This window comes from Mandrillus leucophaeus, unplaced genomic scaffold (genome assembly GCF_000951045.1).
Source record: "Mandrillus leucophaeus isolate KB7577 unplaced genomic scaffold, Mleu.le_1.0 Scaffold245, whole genome shotgun sequence".
In the NCBI taxonomy this organism is placed as follows: Eukaryota; Metazoa; Chordata; class Mammalia; order Primates; family Cercopithecidae; genus Mandrillus; species Mandrillus leucophaeus.
In genome coordinates this window covers 1,300,637-1,310,679 of record NW_012102532.1, presented here as the reverse complement: position 1 = coordinate 1,310,679, position 10,043 = coordinate 1,300,637, and the positions used below count along the sequence as shown (strand labels likewise).

The following is a 10,043-nucleotide window of genomic DNA, read 5'->3' as shown; positions in this document are numbered from 1 at the left end:
TCGGGAGGCTGAGGCAGGAGAATGGCGTGAACCCGGGAGGCGGAGCTTGCAGTGAGCTGAGATCCGGCCACTGCACTTCAGCCTGGGCGACAGAGCAAGACTCCGTCTCAAAAAAAAAAAAAGAAAATAGAAGGGAGAGTTTAGGAGTCCATCCTCACCGAGATTTTCTGCTATGTCATCTTGGTACAGAGTTCAATCTAATGAAAACATTGTCACAAATTGATCAAAACCACCAGGAAAGCAGACAAGAGCATGCTCAATTTCTATAGTTTCTCTTTTTTGTTGTCATAATATTGCATGATACAAGTGAGTATTAAAGGAAAATTAACTTTCAGTTGACATATTGAAAAACATTATACTTAAAGAAGATCTTAAACAGCCAACTCAAACTATTGTACATGGACTTCTGAATAAGTTGGGAGTTTTTTGTTCTGTTTTGTTCGAGACAGTGTCTCATTCTGGTTGCCCAGGCTGGAGTACAGTGGCATGATCACAGCTCACTGCAGCCTTGACCTCCTGGGCTCAAGCAATCTTCCCACCTCAGCCTCCTGAGCAGCTGGGACTAAGGCAAGCACCACCATGCCTAGCTAATTTTTATTTTTTGTTTTTGTAGAGACAAGGTCTCCCTATGTTGCTCACACTGGTCTTGAACTCCTGGGCTCAAGTGATCCTCCCACCCCAGCCTCCCAAAGTGTTGGGATCACAGGTGTGAGCCATGCACCCAATGAGATTTAATGAGTTTCTTTTTTTTTCTTATTTTTCTTTTCTTCTTCTTCTTTTTTTTTTTTTTTTTGGCCAGGTAAATATTAATGAGTTTCAAAAGCAGAATATGATGCCTAACACTGGCGATCTTCGTACTAATCCACAATATTCAGTAAATCTCAGTTGAAAGAGAGAAGAAAAGCTGAATTCTCTGTTTTCATGACAATTAAATTAAATATAAATTACTAGATGCCCAATTTCAGTGACATAACAGCCTTCTCATCCCACTCCCCTTCTATAATTCTGAGGATTTGGTGTGGAATGAGGTAAGTCAGCCAAAATTTGCTTATAAACATACTTTATTGTACATAGACAGTGGATACTGAGAATGATCAAGTAAATGAAATTTTGAACAGGTAAAGAGAAAATAAAGAATTAAGGTATCCCTGTGGAATAGTGCAAGATAGGAGTGCCCCACCCATAGTGTCATCTACAATAGGTACTCAAGGGAAAGGACCCCAAGGAGTTAGACTAAAAATGTATGACCAGCACAATTCTATGATCAAACTCTACCTCTCTACTTCCCGCCAGGCATCTCAACAATCAAGTTCTATTTAAATCATTCGCTCGTATCTTCCTTTAGTCATGATGAAATAATGAGAATATCATAAGGAACAGAAGGCAATGCATTGGTCACGCCCCTTGGAGAGGCTGGTGGGATGTATCCGGATTAATCCTTACTGGGGGTGCTATTTTCCTGCATAGTCTTCTTTATCCAGTCAACATAGTTCTGTACCCGTGTGTAGAGCCCATAGGTCCCACACTGGGGTCCCCAGGACACCAGGCCAGCTACGTAGAATTTGGTCTTGTCATTGGGATCCTGTACAGCAAAGGCCCCACCACTGTCCCCTTTACAGCTATCCATGCCCTTCTCTCCTCCAGCACAGATCATGTTAGGAGTGAAAACATAGGCCCCTGCATCTGCTTTGGGGTTTTCCACTTTCACTTCTCTACACTTTCTTAAAGGAGCTACAGGTAACCTTGCCGCTTTGAGGCGAAGAGCGCGATCTCTCTTCTCTGTTCGGCCCCAGCCTGCGATCAGTCCCAGGTCCCCATCCATGAGGTTGTAGTCGGCAGAGGTGCCTGGTAGGCAGATGGGGGCGACGGTGGGTCCCATTTTCACTGGGTCTTTCAGCTGCACCAGTGCAATGTCATTATCAAAATTTGTTCGTGCTTCTGAGACTTCCAGCAGCTTCCATCCCGGATGAATAAACACACGCTCAGAAGTCAGCATCTTGGATTTTGCCAGCCGTGAGGTCTGCACTGAGGTGGACCCAACATACATTGTTGGCTCCTGGTTTTCCTCTACAACATGAGCTGCCGTCAGCACCCAGTACTCATCAATGAGCGCTCCACCAGCCCACGGGTTGTCAAAGAAGACTTGCCAGGGGAAGTTTTTAATATCTGCATCAGATCCGCCAATTATCCTCTGTTTTCCTTCAAAAGGTTCTCTGGGGACTCCACAGACTAGGAAGGAATAAAAATAAAAAAAAAAACCACAGGGAAGGAGCAAGAAATGATACTGGCTTCCTGCAAATCCTCCAACCACTCAAAGAATTTTACCTGCTAGGTTGCAGGGTTCTCTAGTACAAAATGGTCAACCCTATTTGGTCAACAAGCTCAATACCTGACCCACCCTGGTCTTACCTAAACACCCCGCTTTGCCAATGTCATAGCATGGCAGAGCTCAGTTAACCAGAGGCAGAGTGTGAATCACTGAGTCCAGATGCACTGGTGCCTCACGCTATCCACAGTGTGACCCACAGCCCCTCTGGAGGCAGGGGTCCCCCTTGCACCTCCCAACTCGGCATGTAAGGCCAGTGCCCAACCAAGAGCCAGTGCTGGAAACCCTTTTCTCACACAGATGGTGGAGGAGGGAAGCTTTCTGCCGTCTTCAGATGCCCAGATCAAACTTTAATCGCCTTCTTTACTGGAGTCCTAGTTGCACCTGAGTCCCTCCTAGTAAACCACAGGTCAGCCTAGGAAGTAGAGAGGGGTCCCTTCTTTGGCCTTGACTTCTCACTCCCAGTGACTGGTGCCATTACCATTCAGTTATACTAATAACTGAATTCAAGTGAAGCTGCTTACCTAAATCCCTTGCTAGACAGCCTGGAGGGACTCCAAGTTGAGCACAACAGGCTTTGGACTTAGACAGACCTGGGCTCAAAGCCTGCCTTCGCAACTTGCTAACTCTGCAAACTTGCACCCACCTATTGACCAGTCAAATGAGACTAATGACACCTAGCTCACGGGGCTGTTACAAGGACATGAATGAGATAATAAACACAACAAATAAACTTGGTCTTTAGTTCTCAGTAACAACCAGGATGGTCTTCATCCTACTGGATTTGCCCCAGCCTTCTGCTACCCAACTTTGATCTTCCTCGTTACTTGAATTCCTCGATATCTTGCTGCCATATAAACTTTTAATATAATAACTAGGTTATTTAACTAGTCTTGTTTCCGAATGTTGATTACTCACTCTCAGTTTTCAGGCCCTGTTTTTAGCAGTTCTGTATCTTCTTGTTGCAGCTACATTACCAGACACCAACTGTCGCTGGCTGACGCTTATATTTCCTTGCAATCGGCCTGCCTTCAGTGTAGCTGAGGAGGTTCCCCACAGCCCCGACAGCCCACGGCACAGTGCTACTGCCACCTCACTGAGCTGGACTCTGGCAGGCCACTGTTCAGTCCTTTCCCAAGAGGGTTACAGCTGCTTTCAGAAGGTGACTCCCATTCACCCATGCCTATCATCTCTCCCCAAGCCTCGGCCCTCCTTACCTGGAACGCATTTCGGCAGCTCTGGGCTCAGCGCCTCATTCACCCAGCTCCCATTACTAGCACAGTGATACTGCCCTGGAATAGCACAGAGAACACAGGCCACACTCACTACTGCATCTTCCCTCCCTCTTCCATTCCCCCACAGCCCGCCCCATTCCTTCACAGCCTCAGCTCCTCTGGGATTCAAGTAGTAAATCAGATTAAATCAGCCAGAAAAAAAATATCTTCCTCCAAACAATCCCTCAGGCCTCTAGCCCGCCAGGGGAGACAAAGGGAACATCTCCAAAGCAGAAGGAAAGAAGGCATTGGGAAAGTGGGAAAATAAAATACAAAGCAAAGCAGAGAATGTATAGTGTCTCATCCAGCCCTTCATCTAGCACGACCAAAGCCTCTACATCAAGAAAGCCAGTCAGTGTAGCTTGCTGTCTTGAAGCGGGAGGCGTTGCTCCTGTGGGCTGTACATGAAATAACTGGTCCAAAGGTGGGTAATCCCATGAAATGGATGTTATAGGGGAATTCCTGCAGCAGCTGTGAAGCTGAGCTGGTGACCTCTATGATTCCCTGTGACTGGTGCTGCCCTGAGCGTGCCCTGCTCCATATGAAAACTGTATCTTTAGATGAAGCCAAGGGGATGAACAATGTCTGTCCTATCGCCTTCATTTGTCTCCAAACTCTCTCCGGCACAGACAGATTATGCTATTCACCCTCCAACACCTTCTCACTCTCTCTCTTCTCCAGTAGAAGAAACCTACCATTTCCTCCATTTTCCATGTAGTAATATGGCTCCTCACAAGTGTAGCGGGTGACAGAACCAAACAAAGTGCTCTCTGGGTCTTCAACTTTACCATTCTCAATGGATTCAGGAATGCCACAGTCCACAGCTACCAGACGAAGGAAGGAGAGCGATGGTCAGGACAGCCACTTCCTCCAAGGAGGAGTCATGGGGCCAGTTTCATCCTCACTGCTTCCCCACCCCATATCCACAGGCACACCTGGGATGAACCTCCCCACACCAGCCTCTCTGTGGCCATCCTCCCCAACTGGCATCTCTCAGCTCTCTGGCCCACTGAGATGCCAACTCAGATGGCCCCATGAAAGCCGTAGTGAAGAGCCTGGTTCTCAGTGATTGGTGAAGGCCCAGTGGAAGCCACAAATGCACCCACATGGGGCTATTAACTCGACCTATCCCATAGCCCCTTTCTTGGAAAGAAACTTGCCGATCTAGTTGGCCTGGGAACAGATTCGGGGCTGGACTAGAAAAGCCTCCATGACTGGCTTCCCTTCAAAAACCCAACCCACTCCCTCACATGCCTAAGAGGAAACCATGCATCTGAATTTGGATGTGCTGATCTTTCCATTCTCTCTGAGAGAAAAAGAAAGACTTCCACTTTGAAGAGACACGTACGTTGACATTTCAGTTTGGAATTACTCCACTTTCCATTGCTTTGACAAGTCGAATGGAAAGATGTTGCACCAACACGTCCCTGGAGAATAATAAACATCACCACTTATTTCTGAAGAGAGATATGGGAAACCAAAATCAAAACTGGAATTGATCCCTGGCCTTGGATCAATGAAGAGTCCTCACCACAAGAAGCTTGGGAACGTCTTAGCAGACTGACCCAAAGCACCCAGGAGACGAGGCTGACAGACAGCTCTGCTCCAATGTGTCAACTCCCCTTCCCCAAGAAGACTGAAGGCAGAGAGAGAATGCCAAGCTGGCCAGGGAGCTCCATGACTCACAAGGGAGAACTACAGATCTTAAGCTGTCGTGTTTATGGGAAAGGCGTTATACCTTGATCACACACTTACGTTGGTAAACAACTGGACAATTTCAGTCTGCTCATCCTGATCTGGGGCCAGGGATTGGGGAGAAGCCAAGATGGTACTTTACCTCCACAACTTCAAACCCATCCAGACAGGTTATCCGCACCACATCTCTAAACACATATTTTGCCTTCGCAGGCTCCCAAACAGAAGTGGGAGTTTCTTCTTTAGGACAGGGGATTGCTTGAAAGAACAGAAGTTGGGGCAAGAAAAAAACGTTACTAAATAGTTGAAGACTCTCATTCTATTTACATCATTCTCACACTTTCTAAAATCATCCAGTTGTCCTCATTCCTGATGCTTAACATTCCAATACAGCAGATGTCTAAAATCATATGGCATTACCAACTAACCACCCCCAAGCTGTCTGCACTCTCAGGTCTAGTTAAAGGATTACTAGGGGTTGAGGCATTCCTAGCAACCATTGACTGGTTTAGATTTTCCTGAGGAAGTGAAGAATCTCAGGATACTATCAGAACAACAATCTATCTGTTTTTTAAATTATTGTTGCTTTGTTTTTGTTTTGTTTTAGAGACAAAGTTTTGCTCTGTTGCCCAGAGTGGACTCAGACTCCTACTTCCTGGGCTCAAGGGATCCTTCTGCCTCAGCCTCCCCTGGTAGCTGAGATCACAGGTGCTTCCATTGTGCCTGGATCATCTACCTGCTTTGATCCCATATTGTTTGGGGACTTTGGTATCACCAACCAAAGAGGTACTTCTAGGTTACTCACGATCTCCATGGTAGCGAAGTTTCCAGCCCTTGTTTTGCCCCGTTAGATCAGTTTGGAAGATGATATCAAGAACATTACTCTTGGTTTCAATATTCAGTGGCCCAGGGAATCCATGACCGCAGTAAGGACCAAATTGCCGATCTCCTGCAACAAACTGAATGAAATGATGAAATCAGAAGAGGGAAAGAACTAAAGGAAAGAGGTAAAATTGGAAGATGGGAGATAAAAAAAAGAGAGGCATTAAATGTCACATAAAATAAGAAGAAGGAAAATAAGGGTCAGGAGAAAAGATAATTTTATCTTTAGGCTGAGTGCAGTGGCTCACGCCTATAATCCCAGCACTTTGGGAGGCCGAGGTGGGAGCATTGCTTGAGGTCGGGAGTTTCAGGCCAACCTGAGCAATATAGCAAAACCCTATCTCTGTAAATAAATAAACAAACAAACAAACAAACAAACAACAATAAAAATATTAGCTGGGTATGGTGGCACACGCCTGTGGGCCTAGCTACTCAGGAGGCTGAGGTGGGAGGCTTGCTTGAGTCCAAGAGGTCAACGCTACAGTGAGCCGTGCTTGCACCACTGCACTCCAGCTTGAGCAAAAGAGCAAGACCCTGTCTCAAAAAAATTTTTTCTTTGTCTTCAGGGAGAGATCTCTTTGTGTAAGTTGAGGGTGGGGGTATTAATCAACCGTCACGCACAACTAAACTGTCAAGGCAGTTTCCCTTTGAGTCAGCTGGTTCCACATCAAAATCTTCTCTCCGCACAGTCACCACCACTTGGAACCCTTCCTCCAGCCGGATCTGGTATTCGCACCTTGAGTTCTCTGGATACGGTTTGGGATAATTGGGACTTGCAATCTCCCCAATCAGTGCAGTGAATACATCCCCACTGCAATTAACTAAGAGAGAAAAAGTAAAGGGAGAATCAAATACGGCGTCAAGCAAAGGAATTCCTGCACTATTCTATGATTCCTTCTCTCAGAAACTGACAGTTCTCCATTCAAACTAACCTGAGATCCCCGCCCTAACTGGAGGGATGCAGCAATTACACATGCAGTAGATATCAGCAGGAACACCCAAGTCCTATTAGGTTTCCATCACTCTGCTTAGGATGGAGCCTTTCCTGGTTATGAACAGCCCCCAGTAGACTCTTTACAGACATCTATCTCTCTTCTCCCATTAACTAACTTTACCCTGTAGTCTTATCTTCCTCCCTTCTTGTGGCTTCATCTCAGCTTATGAGTAACTAAGAATAGATGCCAATACTGAGTGATATAATGGACTCTGTGGACTCAGTGTGGGAGGAGGTTGAAAGGGGGGCGAGAAAACTGCACATTGGGTATAGTGTACACTGCTCGGGTAACAGGTATAATAAAATCTCAGAATTGACCACTAAAGAATTCATCCATGTAACCAAAAACCACCAGTACCCCCAAAACTACTGAAATTCTTAAATAAATAAATAAATAAATAAACAAACAAGTAAATTTTAAAATAAAAAAGGAATAAATGCCAAATGAAGGCTGGGCCTAACAGAAGTTGGAAAGGTGGACAAAGCCCTTTCTGGGGCCTCAGCCATTCCAAATCCCAGGGAACATGCAACCCTCTTAACACCAAGCTCACCTCCACAATTCTTCATGTCATCATGGAGGAAATATTCCGGGGGGCAGGAGCAGAAGTAACCACCAATGAAATTGTTGCAGAAGTGGCTACAAGGGGCATCTACAAAATCTGTGCATTCATTTATGTCTACAAAGAGTAGAGAGAGGCTGAGGTCAAGAACAAACACCAAGAAGGCAGAATGAGGTTAAACCTAAAACCATAAGGGTAAGAAAAAGTAGGAAAGGCCTGTTGCTTAAAGATCCCTCAAGGGATCGCATGTCAGGCCGGTATTATTCTATATTACTCTCCTGACATATGATTCCAGAGTTGAACCCTACCACTACACAGCTATAAGGGAGCTCGTGTGTGCGTGCGCGCGTGTGTGTGTGTGTGTGTGTGTGTATGTGACATAGCCTCACTCTCTCACCCAGGCTGGAGTGCAGTGGTGCGATCTCGGCTCACTGCAACCTCCACCTCCCGGGTTCAAGCAAGTCTCATGCCTCCACCTCCTGAGGAGCTGGGAACACAAGCACGCACCACAAACCTGGTTAATATTTTGTATTTTTAATAGATACAGGATTTCACCATGTTGGCGAGGCTGGTCTTTAACTCCTGGCCTCCAGTAATCTACCCGCCTCAGCCTCCCAAAGTGCTGGGATTACAGGCATGAGCCACCACGCCTGGCCTAGGGAGCTCTTAATGTCAGAGGTCCTTGACTTTTCTCATGTACAGAGCATTTCAGCTCCAGGGATGACGCTCTGCAAGGTAAACATCATGATGATGCCTTCTGCAGGGAGGAATCGGTACATTCATTGCTTTACATGATGTTGGTCCTTCTATCAAATCTAAACAATAGTTTGGCTTTATGAGATGTCCTAGCTTCATTTTAACCTGGAGAGAGATACAGAAGTACCCCAGAATTTGAAGGTTTGAATGCCATATATTGAATGGGTTTAAATACTACACATTCCTCGTGTGATTCTTGGCAAGTTATTAACTTTCCTAGTCTATATTTTCTTCATCTTTATATGGAGCAAATAACACCTACCTTGAAGGGTGAAAGTGATGATTGTGTTAAAATAGGAAAAATCCCCGGCACATACCCAGTTTACAGCGGCTCTTAATAAATTACTGTGTATTATGTAATATGTGTTATTACCATTATCATCGTCACCACTAAGATGTGATCATGCATTTGAATTTCATAAAAGTGATTTATGGAGGGACCCAGGCCAAGTCAACACTTTTTGTATGAATTACAAACAGAATCTTCATTCAACGTGTTGCTCAGCGGATTTCTCACTTCTAATCTTTTAGCTGGGTCAATAAGGCACATGCAGAAGGGTGAGCCTTACCTGTGGCGACATAGTATGCAGCAAACCCCGTAAAACGCTCTTCATTGGAAAAGTCTGACTTAAAGATCACCTGGAGTTTGTTGTATGGGACTTGGAACTCTTCCACAATTGGAGAGTGGGGATTGTTACTGGTCCTCTGTCCACAGAGCCTCCCTTCTTCAATGTCTCCTGACATTATCTAAGAGAAGAGTCAACAGCAACAATAAAAAAGCTAGGAAAGGGTAATATTTTGGTATGGAGGTAAGAGAAGGGACAGAGACAGTAGAACATTTATGCCTCTAGGACTTGACTTTGGTTCACTGTGAGTACAGGTGGCTCTCCCTCCCACATCCTTATTCCACTACCTCAGCCCTGGTCTTCTCTCTCTATTCTTTTTGTGCTTATAACATACCTGCACTGAGTCATACGCACAGTTCTCTGACAGCTCTATGTCCAGATGGGTGAAGTAGAGGTGAATCCCATACCCTTCAGGAACTTCTATGTCCCAAGATTTCTCTACCTCACTGGGGTATGCCTGAGGATAGTTAGGGGACAGGATCTCCCCATACATGGTAGGCTCAGCGTAAACCCATCCCAAAAGGGAAAACAGGACAATGCACCTGAAAAAAAAAAAAAAAAAGAGGTATAGATTGGTGTGTGGCCCAGGCACTAGTAGCCTAGGACAGAAAGTGCTATGTCTCAGAGGCAGAAGAAAGGGGGAAGAAGATAGAGGTAGTCAGTCGGTCGGCCATGGGGGAGAATCTTAGGTCGGAATAAAGAAAAGGCCCAGGTCAAACCAAAACCCAGGCTTCAGATAAGAGCCCCCTTTTTTTTTTTTTTTTTTCAGACAGGGTCTCACTCTGTCACCCAGGCTGGAGTGCAGTGGTGCGATCTCAGCTCACTGCAGCCTTGACCTCCTGCGCTCAAGTGATTTTACTACCTCAGCCTTTTGAGTAGCTGGGACCACAGATGACACGCACCACACTGGGCTCATTTTTTTTTTTTTTT

The 10,043-nt window shown here is 45.6% G+C and overlaps 1 protein-coding gene across 3 annotated transcripts in view; it reads right to left on the bottom strand.

Annotated features, from left to right (window-relative positions):
- Positions 1–1,043: 1,043 nt before the first annotated feature.
- Positions 1,044–10,043, bottom strand: part of C1S (complement component 1, s subcomponent) — a 10,747-nt gene continuing 1,747 nt past the window's right edge. For 2 of the 3 annotated variants that reach the window (XM_011983055.1, XM_011983057.1), the window contains exons 3-12: positions 9,448–9,655; positions 9,057–9,234; positions 7,723–7,848; positions 6,799–6,998; positions 6,101–6,254; positions 5,438–5,553; positions 4,949–5,027; positions 4,296–4,424; positions 3,544–3,618; positions 1,044–2,229 (exon numbers count right to left, since the gene is read on the bottom strand). In XM_011983055.1, coding sequence (XP_011838445.1) covers positions 1,433–2,229; positions 3,544–3,618; positions 4,296–4,424; positions 4,949–5,027; positions 5,438–5,553; positions 6,101–6,254; positions 6,799–6,998; positions 7,723–7,848; positions 9,057–9,234; positions 9,448–9,655 — 2,062 coding nt within the window. In that variant the 3' untranslated portion in view covers positions 1,044–1,432. The remainder of the gene's footprint in view (positions 2,230–3,543; positions 3,619–4,295; positions 4,425–4,948; positions 5,028–5,437; positions 5,554–6,100; positions 6,255–6,798; positions 6,999–7,722; positions 7,849–9,056; positions 9,235–9,447; positions 9,656–10,043) is intronic. The other variant, XM_011983058.1, reaches the window with a different exon arrangement.